Source organism: Eucyclogobius newberryi, unplaced genomic scaffold, assembly GCF_026437365.1.
Source record: "Eucyclogobius newberryi isolate DKJ021-1_F unplaced genomic scaffold, fEucNew1.0.hap1 SCAF_1, whole genome shotgun sequence".
NCBI classification, from domain to species: Eukaryota; Metazoa; Chordata; class Actinopteri; order Gobiiformes; family Gobiidae; genus Eucyclogobius; species Eucyclogobius newberryi.
This window is the reverse complement of record NW_027315723.1, coordinates 32,033,770-32,053,072: the sequence shown is the minus strand read 5'-3', so window position 1 is coordinate 32,053,072 and position 19,303 is coordinate 32,033,770. Positions and strand designations below refer to the sequence as shown.

Below are 19,303 nucleotides of genomic sequence, written 5' to 3'. Positions count from 1 at the left end.
GGACTGGCAGACCGGGGTGGTGGTCCCTCTGTTCAAGAAGGGGGACCGGAGGGTGTGTTCCAACTACAGAGGGATCACACTCCTCAGCCTCCCGGGTAAGGTCTATTCCAAGGTACTGGAGAGGAGAATCCGACCGATAGTCGAACCTCGGATTCAGGAGGAGCAGAGTGGTTTTCGTCCCGGTCGTGGAACACTGGACCAGCTCTATACTCTCCATCGGGTGCTCGAGGGTTCATGGGAGTTTGCCCAACCAGTCCACATGTGCTTTGTGGATCTGGAGAAGGCTTTCGACCGTGTCCTTTGGGGAGTGCTCCGGGAGTACGGGGTCCGGGGCCCTTTGCTCAGGGCTGTCCGGTCCCTGTATGACCGGAGCAGGAGTTGTGGTCGCATTGCCGGCAGTAAGTCAGACCTGTTCCCAGTGCATGTTGGACTCCGCCAGGGCTGCCCTTTGTCACCGGTTGTTCATAATTTCTATGGACAGAATTTCTAGGCGCAGTCAGGGGTCGGAGGGTGTCCGGTTTGGGGACCACAGGATCTCATCTCTGCTGTTTGCAGACGATGTTGTCCTGATGGCTCCATCAAACCCAGACCTGCAACATGCACTGGGACGGTTTGCAGCCGGGTGTGATGCGGCTGGGATGAGAATCAGCACCTCCAAATCCGAGGCCATGGTTCTCGACCGGAAAAAGGTGGCTTGCCCTCTCCAGGTGGGTGGGGAGTCCTTGCCCCAAGTGGAGGAGTTCAAGTATCTCGGGGTCTTGTTCACGAGTGAGGGAAGGATGGAACGTGAGATCGACAGGCGGATCGGTGCAGCGGCTGCAGTCGCTGCATCGGACCGTTGTGGTGAAGAGGGAGCTGAGTCGAAAGGCAAAGCTCTCGATTTACCGGTCGGTCTACGTTCCTGACCTCACCTATGGTCATGAGCTTTGGGTAGTGACCGAAAGAACAAGATCGCGGATACAAGCGGTCGAAATGAGTTTCCTCCGCTGTGTGGCTGGGCGCTCCCTTAGAGATAAGGTGAGGAGCTCGGAGTAGAGCCGCTGCTCCTCCACGTCGAGAGGAGCCAGCTGAGGTGGCTCGGGCATCTGTTCCGGATGCCTCCTGGGCGCCTCCCTCGGGAGGTGTTTCAGAGACCCTGGGGAAGACCCAGGACACGCTGGAGACTGTCTCTCGGCTGGCCTGGGAACGCCTCGGGATCCCCCCGGAGGAGTTAGAGGAAGTGTCTGGGGAGAAGGAAGTCTGGGAGTCCCTGCTCAGACTGCTGCCCCTGTGACCCGGCCCCGGATAAGCGGCAGAAAATGGATGGATGGATTTGTCCAGGTGAACCCTTACGGTCAATGTTCAATCCTCATCCTTGTTGTTGCTGGACGTTCAGGACACTTAAGTGCTGTGATAGTATTGTTTACGCCGTGGACTGGATAGCTTGTGTTGGGTGTGAAAAAGACAAACACATGACAAAAACACAAGGACCAAAACTTTAACTTAAACAAGCTTATTTTTAATGGATCTGCAAAATTGTTTGAATTTCCAAAGAGAACTTCTGTACCTCCTGCCCAGCGGCAAGCGTTACAAAGTTACAGAAACGCTCCCAATCCCCCAAAAAATCTGCATGCAGGAAAAAAAAGAAAGAAAAATAATTCAAAGTAAAATAAACCATATACAGTTAAAAATAAACATTGATAAACAGGACACATAATGCCGTTCTCTTGGCTGGAGGAGAAATTCAAACTCTTCTGCTTCAGTTCAGGCTCCGAGTCGAGACCCGACACACAGAATATTACATTTTTAATTTCATTGGGTGGATGTGGCTCCGCCTACTACACAGCCCCGCCCCTGTCATCCATATAAGGCACAGGACAAAATAAACCCCCACATACAAAAAGGAGCCACGCCTCTGTCACTTGGTAACAAACATTTAAGGACAAAAACAAAAACCCACAAAGTGTACAAAATGCTCAATCTACAGGTGTCTTTGATTCTTTCCTCGGACTGAAGATGAGTGTCGTGGGAGGCGCCGTGACGAGCAAAGAATATTAAAAATATGAACTCGTTTTTACACAACCATTAAAACAAATGACAAGAAACGTGACTGGATTTCGCTCTTTTTTTTTAGTTTTTTTGTATCCGAAATAAAAATGACGAGATGTCGAGGTGGAGAAAGGGGGCATGAGTCAAGTGGTTTTAATTTGGTGGAGACAGACGGGGGTCAGTGTGCAAGAAGAGGTCAAAGGTGAAGGTTAGAGACAGAGACGTGTTGTTGGTGTAGTTTGTTTAGTGTGCGTCATCGCTGCGACTCGTTCAACTGCAGCACTTGCTCTTCCAGCCCGGGACTCCGCCTCCGCTGCTGATGTCCACGTTTTCACTGTTGGGCTCTTTTACAGGCGTCTGTCAGGAGAAACCACGGGGAACAAGAGGGGAACCGTTGTAAAGGCCAATTCAAAATCTGTTACTGCCGCCAGACTGAAAATTTAAATTTTGAGTCCCATTTTAGTTTCGGTCTCTCTTTAGTCTAGTTTCGGTCTCGGTCTCTCTTTAGTCCCGTTTCGGTCTCGGTCTCTCTTTAGTCCCGTTTCGGTCTCGGTCTCTCTTTAGTCCCGTTTCGGTCTCGGTCGCTCTTTAGTCCCGTTTCGGTCTCTCTTTAGTCCCGTTTCGGTCTCTCTTTAGTCCCGTTTCGGTCTCGTTATAGGCTCGTCTTTTTGCTGCATTTTGTACTATAAACATTAATGTTCAAACGTTGATGCATCTTCCATGTCATGCAAAGTTTCTCATCTCCCGAAACACGTACCTTTCTGAGGATGTCTTCTGCTAACGTGAGGAAAGCCTTCTCAATGTTGATGTTGGCCTTTGCACTAGTCTCAAAAAACCTAATGCCGTGTTCCCGTGCGATCTGTGGAGGAACATGCAGAGAGAACATGTCAGGACACTGAGTGGACACGCAGAGGTGTAAGAGAGGGAAAGAGAGGAAAGAGAGGAAAGAGGGGGAAAGAGGGGAAGAGAGGAATGAGAACCCTCCGCTCTGCTCAGGTGTGCGTTACTGTGAGTGAACCGATCTGGCTCGTTAATTTAACTATTACGGAGACCGTGACAAAACTGAAATCTTTAATTTTCCCTCATTCTTGGTGTCCATGACGTTTCCGCTCCTCAAGTTTGTGACCAGCCTTAAAAGGTTACACACAAGGGCCTACATTATGTTGTGCTCTACAAACCCCTTTAATATGTGAAAATCCATTAAAACAGTGCAGTAAAGTTTACATGAAGTTTATATTAATCCTGGTGTTCTGCAGCTCTGGACCTTGTGCTGTTGTGAGGCGGTGGTGCTGTCGAGTCTGACTTTTACTGGACTGGACTGGATTTCTGAGTGAAAAGTCCTTATAGAGTTCTTATTTCCTGAGTGTTTAATAGATCCATGAGAACCACGCTATTCTTCAACTGTTACAGTTGGTCATCTCCTTTTCGCTTGTCGTTTTGGTGTAATCACACAAATCTGGGACTTGCTCAGCCTGGTTAGCGCTCTGGCATGCAGACATGAGTTTTGAGTTCTAGGCCAATTTTTAAGTAAAACTTCAAATGTAAAAAAGAAAATCCTCGCTTTAATCAAATATATTTTTATATTCATGATATTCTTGAAACAGTTTCCTCAATAATACACACAACTAAAATGTGTTATTTTGTTGGCAACCACAGCACATAGAATGTGGTTTGAACCACTGTAGATTAGGGCTGGGTATTGCCAAGACCCTCGCAATACGATACGTATCCCGATACAGGGGTCGCGATACGATACGTATCCCGATACAATTCCCTCATTACGATACGTATCCCGATACTTTTTTGAAAAAAGGGTCTTAAAGTTTACCAAATGGGCATTTGTTTTATTCCGGATAAGAAAAAGCATGAATTTTCATGTTTATCCTCAAAGCTTATGCAAAGAACACATTCAAGTAAAGTTGCCAAACAATTGGCAAGGTCTGAACAAAATAAATAGTAGCAGTAACTTGAATGAATGTAAACATGGCCATCTTAATTAGCCTTCTAATAGTGAAAAAGTAGGGGCCCATCCCCTAGTGGGGACCGGCAATGCGCTGGCCTCAGCTGGACTGGGATACTCCTGGAAGTAGTTAACCTGTGGGGTCTGGTTGGCCTTGCCCCACTCCCCTGTCGCGGGGGGCGGGCGGGTCCTTCGTGGGTCCATAAGGAGTAAATGGACGTGGTTTATCTGGTGTGTAATGTGTGAGAGTCTGTTGACCCTCTGTTCTAACAGGCGCTCAGCGGGGCCCTGTTGGATAGTCGTATTGTTTAACCGCTCGGTTTTATTGTTTAACCGTTCGGTTTATGTAGTGTAGAGTAGGGAAGAGGTGTGTGATGTTGGTGTCAGGTTTGTGTCCGTTTTTTTGCCTCCGGTTCAGCTGTTGTGGTGGCGTCGGGGCTGTGTTAGCTCCGGGGCTAAAATGGCAGTCTCGGGGCTAAGTTAGCTCCGGGGCTGTGTTGAATTTGTATAAAATAAAAAGGGGTGAAAGGAATGAAATCAATGAAAAAAGAAATCAAATAGAATGGAAAAGGGAGGCGTGTAACAGTAGCGACGTTTCGAGCCAAAAGCTCTTCTTCAGGCCTGTGTACACGCTGGTGCACGGTGTGTGTGTCTCAGTAGTTCCGCGCTGTTTACCGCCCTCTACAGGAGGGAGCTCCTAAACGGCCGCCCGGACAATTTGTAATAAATTAACGTTATTGAAAAGTTTTATTTTGTATTTTGAACACAGCCCTACTGTAGATGTGATAGTACTTAAACAAACCATTAGATGTCACTCTGGAGAAGTGTTTCAAACTATGTTTCAAAGCCCTTTGTTTTCCACTGAAGCCAACTCAGAACTAGTATTTTTTATTCAAATTCATGCCGTTTAATATTGAGAGCAGACGATATTACAGCAAATTTGCTATTGCAATATTTCCAATATCGTCAAATCCCGAGTAATAATCTCCACAGGTATAACATTACACTCTGAAACTGTGCTGTATTTTAGGGCTGCAACTAACGATTATTTTAGTAATTGATTAGTCTAGCATTTATTCAAGCGTTTATTATGAATCGATTAGTTGTTCAGAACGTGAATGAGATTTTTACTCATATAGATCTGAACTGAGGACGTCCTGTGGAGATTATTTACAGATGAAAGAATGTTCATCACCCTGGTGCATGTGGGTGATAGTCTGAGGTTTAGTATACGGCAGGTTGTGTCTGTGTGGCAGGTTAAAGGCGTGTCTGTGTGGCAGGTTAAAGGCGTGTCTGTGTGGCAGGTTAAAGGCGTGTCTGTGTGGCAGGTTAAAGGCGTGTCTGTGTGGCAGGGTAAAGGCGTGTCTGTGTGGCAGGTTAAAGGCGTGTCTGTGTGGCAGGGTAAAGGCGTGTCTGTGTGGCAGGGTAAAGGCGTGTCTGTGTGGCAGGGTAAAGGCGTGTCTGTGTGGCAGGTTAAAGGCGTGTCTGTGTGGCAGGTTAAAGGCGTGTCTGTGTGGCAGGTTAAAGGCGTGTCTGTGTGGCAGGGTAAAGGCGTGTCTGTGTGGCAGGGTAAAGGCTATCTGTGTGGCAGGGTAAAGGCGTGTCTGTGTGGCAGGGTAAAGGCGTGTCTGTGTGGCAGGTTAAAGGCGTGTCTGTGTGGCAGGTTAAAGGCGTGTCTGTGTGGCAGGTTAAAGGCGTGTCTGTGTGGCAGGTTAAAGGCGTGTCTGTGTGGCAGGTTAAAGGCGTGTCTGTGTGGCAGGGTAAAGGCGTGTCTGTGTGGCAGGGTAAAGGCGTGTCTGTGTGGCAGGTTAAAGGCGTGTCTGTGTGGCAGGTTAAAGGCGTGTCTGTGTGGCAGGGTAAAGGCGTGTCTGTGTGGCAGGGTAAAGGCGTGTCTGTGTGGCAGGGTAAAGGCGTGTCTGTGTGGCGTGTCTGTGTGGCAGGGTAAAGGCGTGTCTGTGTGGCAGGGTAAAGGCGTGTCTGTGTGGCAGGGTAAAGGCGTGTCTGTGTGGCAGGGTAAAGGCGTGTCTGTGTGGCAGGGTAAAGGCGTGTCTGTGTGGCAAGTGTCTGTGTGGCAGGGTAAAGGCGTGTCTGTGTGGCAGGGTAAAGGCGTGTCTGTGTGGCAGGGTAAAGGCGTGTCTGTGTGGCAGGTTAAAGGCGTGTCTGTGTGGCAGGTTAAAGGCGTGTCTGTGTGGCAGGTTAAAGGCGTGTCTGTGTGGCAGGTTAAAGGCGTGTCTGTGTGGCAGGTTAAAGGCGTGTCTGTGTGGCAGGGTAAAGGCGTGTCTGTGTGGCAGGGTAAAGGCGTGTCTGTGTGGCAGGGTAAAGGCGTGTCTGTGTGGCAGGGTAAAGGCGTGTCTGTGTGGCAGGGTAAAGGCGTGTCTGTGTGGCAGGTTAAAGGCGTGTCTGTGTGGCAGGTTAAAGGCGTGTCTGTGTGGCAGGGTAAAGGCGTGTCTGTGTGGCAGGGTAAAGGCGTGTCTGTGTGGCAGGGTAAAGGCGTGTCTGTGTGGCAGGGTAAAGGCGTGTCTGTGTGGCAGGGTAAAGGCGTGTCTGTGTGGCAGGGTAAAGGCGTGTCTGTGTGGCAGGGTAAAGGCGTGTCTGTGTGGCAGGGTAAAGGCGTGTCTGTGTGGCAGGGTAAAGGCGTGTCTGTGTGGCAGGGTAAAGGCGTGTCTGTGTGGCAGGGTAAAGGCGTGTCTGTGTGGCAGGGTAAAGGCGTGTCTGTGTGGCAGGGTAAAGGCGTGTCTGTGTGGCAGGGTAAAGGCGTGTCTGTGTGGCAGGGTAAAGGCGTGTCTGTGTGGCAGGGTAAAGGCGTGTCTGTGTGGCAGGGTAAAGGCGTGTCTGTGTGGCAGGGTAAAGGCGTGTCTGTGTGGCAGGGTAAAGGCGTGTGTGTGGCAGGTTAAAGGCGTGTGTGTGGCAGGGTAAAGGCGTGTCTGTGTGGCAGGGTAAAGGCGTGTGTGTGGCAGGGTAAAGGCGTGTCTGTGGCAGGGTAAAGGCGTGTCTGTGGCAGGGTAAAGGCGTGTCTGTGTGGCAGGGTAAAGGCGTGTCTGTGTGGCAGGTTAAAGGCGTGTCTGTGTGGCAGGTTAAAGGCGTGTCTGTGTGGCAGGTTAAAGGCGTGTCTGTGTGGCAGGGTAAAGGCGTGTCTGTGTGGCAGGTTAAAGGCGTGTCTGTGTGGCAGGGTAAAGGCGTGTCTGTGTGGCAGGGTAAAGGCGTGTCTGTGTGGCAGGGTAAAGGCGTGTCTGTGTGGCAGGGTAAAGGCGTGTCTGTGTGGCAGGGTAAAGGCGTGTCTGTGTGGCAGGGTAAAGGCGTGTCTGTGTGGCAGGGTAAAGGCGTGTCTGTGTGGCAGGGTAAAGGCGTGTCTGTGTGGCAGGGTAAAGGCGTGTCTGTGTGGCAGGGTAAAGGCGTGTCTGTGTGGCAGGGTAAAGGCGTGTCTGTGTGGCAGGGTAAAGGCGTGTCTGTGTGGCAGGGTAAAGGCGTGTCTGTGTGGCAGGGTAAAGGCGTGTCTGTGTGGCAGGGTAAAGGCGTGTCTGTGTGGCAGGGTAAAGGCGTGTCTGTGTGGCAGGTTAAAGGCGTGTGTGTGGCAGGGTAAAGGCGTGTGTGTGGCAGGGTAAAGGCGTGTCTGTGTGGCAGGTTAAAGGCGTGTCTGTGTGGCAGGGTAAAGGCGTGTCTGTGTGGCAGGGTAAAGGCGTGTCTGTGTGGCAGGGTAAAGGCGTGTCTGTGTGGCAGGGTAAAGGCGTGTCTGTGTGGCAGGGTAAAGGCGTGTCTGTGTGGCAGGGTAAAGGCGTGTCTGTGTGGCAGGGTAAAGGCGTGTCTGTGTGGCAGGGTAAAGGCGTGTCTGTGTGGCAGGGTAAAGGCGTGTCTGTGTGGCAGGGTAAAGGCGTGTCTGTGTGGCAGGGTAAAGGCGTGTCTGTGTGGCAGGTTAAAGGCGTGTGTGTGGCAGGGTAAAGGCGTGTGTGTGGCAGGGTAAAGGCGTGTCTGTGTGGCAGGTTAAAGGCGTGTCTGTGTGGCAGGGTAAAGGCGTGTCTGTGTGGCAGGGTAAAGGCGTGTCTGTGTGGCAGGGTAAAGGCGTGTCTGTGTGGCAGGGTAAAGGCGTGTCTGTGTGGCAGGGTAAAGGCGTGTCTGTGTGGCAGGGTAAAGGCGTGTCTGTGTGGCAGGGTAAAGGCGTGTCTGTGTGGCAGGTTAAAGGCGTGTCTGTGTGGCAGGGTAAAGGCGTGTCTGTGTGGCAGGGTAAAGGCGTGTCTGTGTGGCAGGGTAAAGGCGTGTCTGTGTGGCAGGGTAAAGGCGTGTCTGTGTGGCAGGGTAAAGGCGTGTCTGTGTGGCAGGGTAAAGGCGTGTCTGTGTGGCAGGGTAAAGGCGTGTCTGTGTGGCAGGGTAAAGGCGTGTCTGTGTGGCAGGGTAAAGGCGTGTCTGTGTGGCAGGGTAAAGGCGTGTCTGTGTGGCAGGGTAAAGGCGTGTCTGTGTGGCAGGGTAAAGGCGTGTCTGTGTGGCAGGGTAAAGGCGTGTCTGTGTGGCAGGGTAAAGGCGTGTCTGTGTGGCAGGGTAAAGGCGTGTCTGTGTGGCAGGGTAAAGGCGTGTCTGTGTGGCAGGGTAAAGGCGTGTCTGTGTGGCAGGGTAAAGGCGTGTCTGTGTGGCAGGGTAAAGGCGTGTCTGTGTGGCAGGGTAAAGGCGTGTCTGTGTGGCAGGGTAAAGGCGTGTCTGTGTGGCAGGGTAAAGGCGTGTCTGTGTGGCAGGGTAAAGGCGTGTCTGTGTGGCAGGGTAAAGGCGTGTCTGTGTGGCAGGGTAAAGGCGTGTCTGTGTGGCAGGTTAAAGGCGTGTGTGTGGCAGGTTAAAGGCGTGTCTGTGTGGCAGGGTAAAGGCGTGTCTGTGTGGCAGGGTAAAGGCGTGTCTGTGTGGCAGGGTAAAGGCGTGTCTGTGTGGCAGGGTAAAGGCGTGTCTGTGTGGCAGGGTAAAGGCGTGTCTGTGTGGCAGGGTAAAGGCGTGTCTGTGTGGCAGGGTAAAGGCGTGTCTGTGTGGCAGGTTAAAGGCGTGTCTGTGTGGCAGGTTAAAGGCGTGTCTGTGTGGCAGGGTAAAGGCGTGTCTGTGTGGCAGGTTAAAGGCGTGTCTGTGTGGCAGGGTAAAGGCGTGTCTGTGTGGCAGGGTAAAGGCGTGTCTGTGTGGCAGGTTAAAGGCGTGTCTGTGTGGCAGGTTAAAGGCGTGTCTGTGTGGCAGGGTAAAGGCGTGTCTGTGTGGCAGGGTAAAGGCGTGTCTGTGTGGCAGGGTAAAGGCGTGTCTGTGTGGCAGGTTAAAGGCGTGTGTGTGGCAGGTTAAAGGCGTGTCTGTGTGGCAGGTTAAAGGCGTGTCTGTGTGGCAGGTTAAAGGCGTGTCTGTGTGGCAGGGTAAAGGCGTGTCTGTGTGGCAGGGTAAAGGCGTGTCTGTGTGGCAGGTTAAAGGCGTGTCTGTGTGGCAGGTTAAAGGCGTGTCTGTGTGGCAGGTTAAAGGCGTGTCTGTGTGGCAGGTTAAAGGCGTGTCTGTGTGGCAGGGTAAAGGCGTGTCTGTGTGGCAGGGTAAAGGCGTGTCTGTGTGGCAGGTTAAAGGCGTGTCTGTGTGGCAGGGTAAAGGCGTGTCTGTGTGGCAGGGTAAAGGCGCACCTGCTCCCCCTTGGCTTTGGGTACGACCCTCTTGTCCTCCATGTCACACTTGTTGCCCAGCAGCATCCTCTCCACATCCTCGTTTGCGTGCTGCAAAACAAACAAGACTCTCAGACACACCAGCGAGAGGGGAGCGAGAGGGGAGCGAGAGGGGAGCGAGAGGGGAGCGAGAGGGGAGCGAGAGGGGAGCGAGAGGGGAGCGAGAGGGGAACAGAGGGGAGCGCGTTTATTGTATTATTGTAAATATCTCATGTTACAAGTGGGCACCAGTGCCTTAATTCAAACCCGTCAGACCTTTACTGTTGCTGGAGCTACTTAGACGCTGGACTTCTCACGACTGGTTTAACGACTGTGCAGGTATAGAATATAGTGCAGGTCTCAGCTCCAGGTTGTAACTCAAGGGGAGAATAGAATCTTTCACATATTTGTCACAGTAAAAGTACAACAAGTCTTGAGGTCGTAAGTCGACACAATGAACTTCCTGCCGCAGCGGCACTCGGCCTTGGGCCGAGTCCATTTGAGCACTTCTAATACACTTTTCTACTCAGAGACCCCACATACAGCTTTATAAATGACACTCCTCTGGTGCTTTACCTCGTCGATATTACGGAGCCATTTGCTGATGTTTTCAAAGCTCTTGGCGTTGGTGATGTCATACACCAGCATGATGCCCATGGCGCCTCTGTAGTAGGAGGTGGTGATGGTGTGAAACCGCTCCTGTCCTGCTGTGTCCCTGAAACACACACAACACAAGATTCAGCCTAATCTCCAACAAACCAGTCACAGCAAAACAGATCAGTGCCACAAGAAGTAGATCCATTTAAATATTTATATCCGAACAGTATGGACCATAACACAGAAACATCTCGTTCAACCTACAGTAGGCAACTGAAACTCTACATTTACAGCTGCATAATCCCCGTAAACAATTTTCTACATGAATCATATTCATGTTAAAAATGTTAGACATGAGCTGCAACAAATGAATGGCAGAATGAAAAGTGTAAACATAATGTACACATAAATATTGAGCCCAAAAATAAAGTATATCCATCTTCCATTTATTGACAGGCCCAGGTCTCATTCTGCTCAAACGATTGTTTCATTGAGAGGATTTCAGTTACAACCTGAATAATGAGGACCGTTTCTATAAGCAACATTGTTCTACTCATTCATCTGAAATAAAATAATTGAACTGTGCTGATGACTGAACATGATTGTGAACCTGCGTTTTGTAAAACACCTTTAAGCTTTGTAATAATGAGAGTCTGAGTTAAGTCTAATAAAGATGACACTAGGGCTGGGTTATCCACACTTCTTTTTTGCATCATAGTTGTATCAGGAATATGCCAAAACGTCCCTACAATGGTTTAAAACGTGCCTACAATGTCACTTTCAAATCACTTCAAATATCACTTAGTACTCTTGTTTGGAAGACACTGGACACTTCTTTCCCTTTTGGGGTAATTTTGAATAGTTCCAATTCTAGACAATATTCTGATCCTGCATTTTGTTTTAATCATTTGAATATTAAAACATGCTCCAAGTTTAAATGTCGTTTCAAAAGCTGCAAACCTGAACATTGCACAAAAAAAAATCACACAGTTTTAAACGAGTGACAGCGCACACGACAAACTGCTGCGCTTTGGTCCAGAACAACACGAAATCACAAAATCCCTTTCTAAAGAGCAGCACTTTGAACTAACCTTTCACTGGCATTTATTCATGTGATTTCACTTTTTTTCCCCAACCAAAAGCCAAGTGGACTGCAGCACAAATTACACACATTCACGCTGAAACAAAAGCATTGCAGGGCTACGTCTAAAACCACAGGACGATCATAAGATTATCACTCTTTGCGATTTAAAAAAAAAATCGAGCGAAAACCCCTCAAGAAAAGTTTATTGGGCGGTTTGCGATTCGGCTTTTGAGACTTCTGTGAAAGGTTTGTGCCATTTGTACATTTGAAAAGTGGCTGGGCTTAATTTATTTATTCATTATGGACTTTAGGCAGAATCAAAGTGTAGAAACTAGGAGTGTACCAAAGGTATCACTGCAGCACCAAGGAAACATGGGAAAATTTAGTTAAAATGTACCGTATTTTCAGGATTATAAATTGTCCGGGCTGCGATTTATACTCTGGAGCGACTTGTGATAAGTTATTTTCACACTGGCAATAGCATTTTACACTGACAACCACAAGAGGGCGCTCTAGGCTCTAAGCGACGCAGAAGAAGAGGCACTTCTACCTCCAGAGTTTGCAGAATTGTTTCGAAGTGACATATTGGTTGTGATTAGTTGTGCAGAGTAACATGTCCAGTAATGTATGTATGGGTCAAATCAGAACTCGTCAAAACAACGTTGAGGCTGTGTTCACACTTACGCAAACACTGCATCAAAATTGGGACTAAACCGAGGCTAATCCTTGAACTAAACCTGGACTAGAACAGGACCAAACCAAAGTCTTCAACAAGGAAGATATTTGAGGTATGAACGCAGCTTTCTCTTCAGCGCACGACTGTAAACTGAACTCGGTTGATGCTTGTGCTTTTGCCGTGCGGTGTCTATTGTCTGCTGTTGAAGAACAGACCCACTGCTGTTTAGAAGTGACACCGAGGAAGAAGAATTCTATGGATTTAGTGATTTGGGGTAAAACTGATGCTTTGGTAAACTTGTTAGCATGATCTTTATGCTATAGTTATCTGAATAACTGTTAATATGTTACTTTAACATACCAGACACTTACCACAGTTTGTCGTCTATGCGTCATGTAGCTGAATGTGCTACGTTAGCATACGTACACCTATTCACCATGATCCCACTGCCATCCTTCAACCTCAGCCCAGCGAGAACACTGCACTAATCTATTATTTTAAATCGCATTTCAAGATGTTCTTTGACTTTATCAAATAAATTTCCCCCAAAAATGCAACTACGTTTTTTTCTTCTCTATTTTTTGGCAGGTGTGACTTATAATCCGGAAAATACGGTATTTGGTTCTTTAAAAAAGGTGATATATGGTAGAATATCACAAGCAATACATCGATTATCGCACGTATGGCAAAATGGAGTCCTGATCTCATGGTGCATCGCATGGTGAGGGAACCCGTGACTACCAGGCCCAGTAGAAGCATGTGTGTCCAGATGCAGAGCAGACAGATCCTGGAGGGACGCAAGCATTTCCTTTTGGAGCAGAGTTTTGGACCCGGGGAAGTCTCTGTCAAACATATTTTACCACGAACACGAGCAGAAGAAACGAGGAAGGAAAGAGGCTTGAAAACATTAATTTCATGTTTTATTTACTTACTTCACTTTCAAGATACTGTGACCTTGATATTCAAAAGTCACCACATTCATTCAAAGCACCAGCCGCTACAGAAATGTGTAAAAATATAAATATAATTCAGCTTTAGTTAGATTTCTTACCAAATCTGTAGTTTGATCTTTTTTCCTTGTAATTCGACCGTTTTGATCTTGAAGTCTATTCCTGAAAGAAAAGACAAAACGTGCAGGTTAATGGGTTTGACTTTTGTCCAAACACCAGAGCATGAACACAAAGCATCTGTCAGAGCACAGACGAGACCCAAGTCTCCACCACCAGTGCGTCGTTTTAGTAACAGAGCTCTGAAACCAAGCCGTCTCAGAGGGTTTAGTTTAAAATATTTCACTTCTGAGCAAAGCGGTGCCATATTTATAACCGAGTCATCGCCGTGTGCACATCACTGGACAGCACTGACTGAGAAGCAGTGGATTAAGTCACAACATCTTAATTACAAGACATATTTTTAATTAGATGTCTCATGATAGCCTGTTCTGACTTTAACCATCTGAAATGTGTGCCTGGGTCACACTGGTCAGGAGGATGTCACACAGCTGTGCACTGAGCGGGTCAAATGAAGAGTGAAGCCAAAGAGTGAGTCACAGAATTTAGTGAACGCCCCACGGCCCCAGAGAGAGGGCGGGACTCAGAGCTTTATATGATACAGCACATTCATTAGCTCTAACCCCGGCTTAGCATTACATCCATGAGATCATATGAAGGGAGGAAACGTTTCATGACACATGCTGAACTGGTCCAAGAAAAAGCGGTGTTTTTCTTGGAGAACTGTCAAGAAAATATGCACATTGTGCAATGGCTCAGCTGCAAAAGACCCCATATAAAGAGAGGCATGTAGTGTGTTGCGCGAGTAATTACACGGTTTATTATGAAGACACTTGAGCAGCACCAACACGCTTTATATTTCCATTTAGCCAATTTAATCATCACTAAACAATCAACAATAAAAATGAAATGCGATAATTAAAAGGTTAAAGAAAAGTGTCCACACAGATCAGAAGACATTTAGAGCACAAATAAAAGGAGTTCCACATGAATGGATGGTGCAGCTCTGAACAGAGGAAGCAGAGTCTGGGATCAACACTGGACCATTGACATGACCGTGACATGACGGACACGTGTCACATGACGGCCTTCACCAAACCCTTGGCTCTGAAGGGAGAAGAAGAACTGTGGGGAAGACGATGAGGAAGGCCAGGGGGTTTCCAGGGGGTATTTTGAGAGACAGCTGCGCATCTCAGTCTGTGAACTTAGTGTCTCCACATTTCAAATGTCTCTAGTTCACTGTTCGTGTTTGGCCCTGTTCTTCTTTTATTAAACCACTAGTGACGTGGAACAACAGAGCGACACATCCACCGCAGCCGGGACAGACGTCTCCACTGCTTTTACGCTAATGGCCAAATATATGACAAGAAAAGGGTGAAAATGGCGAGGAAAGACTGTACTAAGTTCATTTATCGTTCACTTTATGCCAGACTTGAGGGTAATCATAAAGGTTTGAGAGCGAGAGCCCTCCCGGTCTTTGCCTGAGGAGGGGCCGACGGGAACAGGTCCTGGGGCAGTCCTTGAGGGTTTTTATAATTGAATAAAAAACACAATCACTTTTAATACTGTACTGTAGTAAAGTGTTTTGGCAGGCTTAATCAAATAACTCGATTTACAACAATCACAGCCGGTTCCAATCTATAAATCTACATCATGATTGACTGATTACGGCACAGGACCTAGTACGTTTGAAAGAAGCAGCCGGAAAACACCGGAGGAACAAGAATCAAACCCAGTCGCTCTGAACTATGCGACAATATGGATTAATATTGTTTATTAATGAATAACCGTGAAAAATGTATCCTAAACATTCACTTCTGCATTCAAAACCCCCAACAAAACCAAAGTCCCATATTGAGGGCAAAGACATGACGCAAATGGTTTTTCACATTGGAACTTTGTCCTACATTCATTAAACTGTGCTTTTGCAAAACGCTGGTTACAGGCAGATGTAGCAACACTGTATGACTCACCTTTGTGTCACACGTGTTCTCAAATAGGTGTTTAGACAAGGCTTTCTTTATCCAGTCTCATCTCACTCAATAGAAGCTCAATACAATTCATCTTTAGGTTGATTAAAGGTGGCCTGGTGTTGAAGTGGACGAAATAGGTCTTTAAAAAATGATTTAGACCTGCGTTTTCCCTTAACGAATCGGGGAGTTAAAAAGGAGATATTCAGACCAATACAGTTGTAGTTTTTCGCTCAATGGACATCGTTAAGCAAGATCTGTTGACAAGCTGTGATTCAAGCTGATAAAGTTATGACACGAATGACCCACAATAACAAAATATCTCGAAATGATTTGTGTCCACGTGTGATTCATCTATGACATCTATGACTCTTAACTCTCACTCTTAACAGACTTTCTATGGTTTTCTTTAAGGTTAGATTTTCCACATGAAGTATTGGCGTTAAATTAACCTCTAGAAATACAAAGTCACAGTGATCGCTGTAGCCTGACGAAAAGTACAGAATCCACAAAATCCACAAAGTTGTCACAATAACACATTTTAAACTGTGCTATATTGCTAAAGAAAAATATTACGAAAAACCATCTAATCGAAACAGCGTTATAAACACATGAACTGCAATAATAGTAGAATCTATTATTTGTTCCAGAAGTACTTATTTGACCCTTAATTTGCCCCAATAAATCATACTCCAACTGTAATTTTATTGAATGATAGTCAATATAGTAATTATGGGGACTGGCCTATGGAGTCGTTCTGGGTCTCAACAAATCCAAGTGAAAGTGTCAAAGTCTGTGTGTTTATGGTCAGATCTTCCTCACACAGAAGACTGGAAACACACAAAAACAGGATTGAACCTGCAGCTCGGGACATCAGCAGCATAAATCCAGTCACAATATTAAGTTACAGTATTCGTACACATGGACACTTAGTGCAGTCTTTAATGAGCGTGAACGGTTGACGTATTTGACCCATGTGAGGTACTTTAGTGCAGGATAGACTCTGGATGAACTATTCAAACCAGGGAGAGGCTCAATTTGATCCAGTAACGACTGTAAAACGACTTTGTTCTGGGTCCCATGATCAGTTTCACTCTTAATATCTACAGTTATGAGTATGTATCGGTTTGCAATGCGGTGTTTTTCCAAGAATCCTTCAAAATCCCCGCCAAGTTTTCTATTCAACAAGTCAACAAGATGAACAAGACATTATTTCCGTGGCACTTAGTGAAGCAAATGGCCCAATTACTCAGCTGCACGAAGTCAACACTTCTTAGGCCCATTTCTTACCAAGTTATTGCAGCTGACAAGTTTAAGACGAATCACAAAAGTTGTACGTGGACAACACGGCTGCAAAACGTCTTTTAGTTTGAAAGCTTTTCGCGTACGTATAATAATAATAATTCACAGCGGCGCAACTCTGTGCAAACCGTTAGCACTTAGCATTAGCCACCGGGTCAATTTACGTGACAGCGGATCATCGCACCGCAAAAAAAACGGTCACTTCCATTTGAATAAAGCACAAAGTCAAGTGAATGTCGCCGATGTTTACATTATGCGTTTAAAATAAAGACTGTGGCCGGTCAAATGTCTCGATTGCGTGGGTTTTTTCGCTCGCCAAGTAAAAGCGCCCGTGGCCCAAAGTCACTCAGCTGTCAGGGCTAATCAAAGCCACATTTAGTGAGGAAACCAGACCCAGCTGTGCCACTGTGTGTTTGTTTGTGTGTTTTACCTATGGTGGAGATGAAGGTGGTGTTGAAGGCGTCGTCGGAGAAGCGGAACAACACGCAGGTTTTCCCCACGCCCGAGTCTCCGATCAGCAGCAGCTTGAACAGCAAGTCGTACGTCTTCTTCGCCATTTGACAAAGCTTCGCGTTTTACCCGGACGAACACAAAAACAAAAAGGGAAATAAAATAAAAGCTAAACACGCCTATGTGCGGTCTAAAGCCAGCTCCACTGCCAACAAAGCCACTTCTGCCGCACTCTTTACACACACTCGACAATCTGGGAATTGTTGATTAGCCTTGGCAAGCTAGTTGGCTAAATTACCGCACAAGTTACGTGTCCAAACTTCGTGTCCGACGGCGTTGTACGTGTTCCGATCCGGGCCGTTTCCCACCACGGCACAACAACACAAAGCAAAAGCGGCCGCGGCTCCCGTGCGAGTGTTCTTTTCCACTCTTTCTCTTCTCCCACACAGTCAGAACAAAATGGCTCCTCTCTCTGCCCTGCTCACTCTTTCTTCAAACTAGCGGCGAGCTAATTCAAATTCTCAGCACACCCCGACATACCAGCCCCACCAAAAGCTCGGCTCCGGAAGAGTGTGGACAAAACCTCAGCGTGAAAGCCTGAATTGCACTGCCGGGCCCGTGGTTCTTTCGTTTGTTCAGGAGAGATAGCCGCTAAAACACAGAGACGACAACCGTCGCCTGAGAATGCGGCCTCGTCCAGGGCGACACCCTAGTCTGAAAGCCACGCCTACGTCCCGCCCTCCGTGTCAAAATGCACTCTACTGATTCGCCAGTTGACCTGTCATGTCATCGTCTACTCTCATCTGATTGGCTCTTCTGGGAGACGTCCAGAGGTAACAGGGCGTGCCTTAGATTGACAGAAAGGGCAAATGTTACTGCGTAAGTTATTCGGACATGCGGGCTCAAATCTCCTTTTGCTTTACTTGTGACATTTATCCAAAGACCCAACATGGCGGCTGGTTTCGCGCGGATCACTAAAAGCCGGGGTGTGTTTCAATTGTAATAGCAAAAGTTGGCATTTGAAGCGGTGACTATCCCAGCTGTGAGTCAGGCCAAGTGATGTCATAAATATAAGTACTTCTGCCCTTGTGACGGGCGTTTCCCATTTCTCTGTCTTCTGCACCGGTCAGGACATTTATCCCGTTATATGATGCATTCAATAAGGCTCCTATAACAGCAATCTTTTATTACGGCGTTATGACATACAGTCATAACATAACTATATGTATTAATTAATGCAATGATCATTCATTAAACTATTTATGTATGCATTTATTTATCAAATAAAAAGCCTTTGGCATAGCCTATTTAAAAGATCGGCCTATAGAATAGACATAGACTTTTAAAATACTAAATACAATGCATGTAGTTCAACTCGTCCTTCTTCCGCTTGTCAGCGCAGCCTGATTCTCTGACACTCCTCAGGAATGTGGAGTATGCCCCGCTAACTTCTGCCAAGTACAGACATGATTTGACAAGGAAAATACAAGAAAGTAAAATAAAAAAATTAATAAATAAAATGTGTTAACCATATTTATACTAAAATCAACAGGATACCAAAATAAATACATGTCCAAAATAAATCTATAACTGGCAAATTAACTGCTCCTCTCTAAACTCTAAATCTTGTTCTATGTCACTTGTTGGCATAACAACTAGTACCTCAACACTGACTCATGGTCAGCTGTTGTAAGTGTCAACAGAATAATAGAAGCATCAAGAGGATAATGAATGTATACATATATAGTCTTTTCACTTTCGGATGATGGATTGAACGATGCTCCGTGAGATGTTCAAAGATTGGTAAATCTAACCCTACATTAAACTTCACCACCCTGAGCTGTCTGGTGTGCTCTTGGATTTCATGATGCTGTTTACTCCTCAACATTCTCTTCACAAACTTTTGTGGCCTTCACAGAACAGAGAGAATCGATTGTATCATTAGGTCAACGTTCAATCTTTCAGCATCAGGCATCTTTTGACAGCAGTAGGTTGCACTTAGGTAAAGGGGCTGAACACTCCTGTAAATCAAGTATAATTTCCCTTCCACTTCTCAACGTTGTGTTGCTTTGTGTTGCTCTTTCACAAAAAATGCCAGTACAATTTATTTGAATTTGAGGTCGTGACGTGAAAAAAATTTCCAAGAGTTTGAACACTTTTGCAAACAACTATATGATATTACTCCCATTGAAAAGAAACCATTGCATTTACTGAAACTTACATTTTTAAAGTCACATCAGCGTGGAAAAAGTGATATCAGTTCTTAACACACCATTCCAACACTGGGGCCACAAGATTGTGCTCTCTCAAACCCCGATGTCATATTTTTGTCTGCTTATCTTCAGAGAAGGTTATAGAATAATATTGAAGAATACAAACATACAGAACATCAATGAAGTAGCCTAAATATCCAGAAAAGAAGAAATGTACAAACATGGGTCAGACATGAGTTTGTTTTGTTTCATCCACAATGTGGTGCTGCTGTGCTGCGTTAAAGCTAAGATAAAATGAGCAACCTGATTATTTATCAATTAAGATTTAATTTGGGTTATTTTGGCTTCTTAGCTCTGTGCGTAGAAGCTGGTTATACATT

General features: G+C 46.6%; 1 protein-coding gene across 1 annotated transcript; it reads right to left on the bottom strand.

Annotated features, from left to right (window-relative positions):
- Positions 1-1,476: 1,476 nt before the first annotated feature.
- rab10 (RAB10, member RAS oncogene family) lies at positions 1,477-17,296 on the bottom strand. Its single transcript, XM_072444285.1, has 6 exons — positions 16,691-17,296; positions 13,033-13,093; positions 10,201-10,339; positions 9,607-9,696; positions 2,786-2,887; positions 1,477-2,385 (listed from the first exon to the last, which is right to left on the bottom strand). Exons 1-6 carry the CDS (start codon positions 16,815-16,817, stop codon positions 2,299-2,301), a joined length of 606 nt encoding a protein of 201 aa, XP_072300386.1. The 5' UTR covers positions 16,818-17,296; the 3' UTR covers positions 1,477-2,298.
- Positions 17,297-19,303: the final 2,007 nt, after the last annotated feature.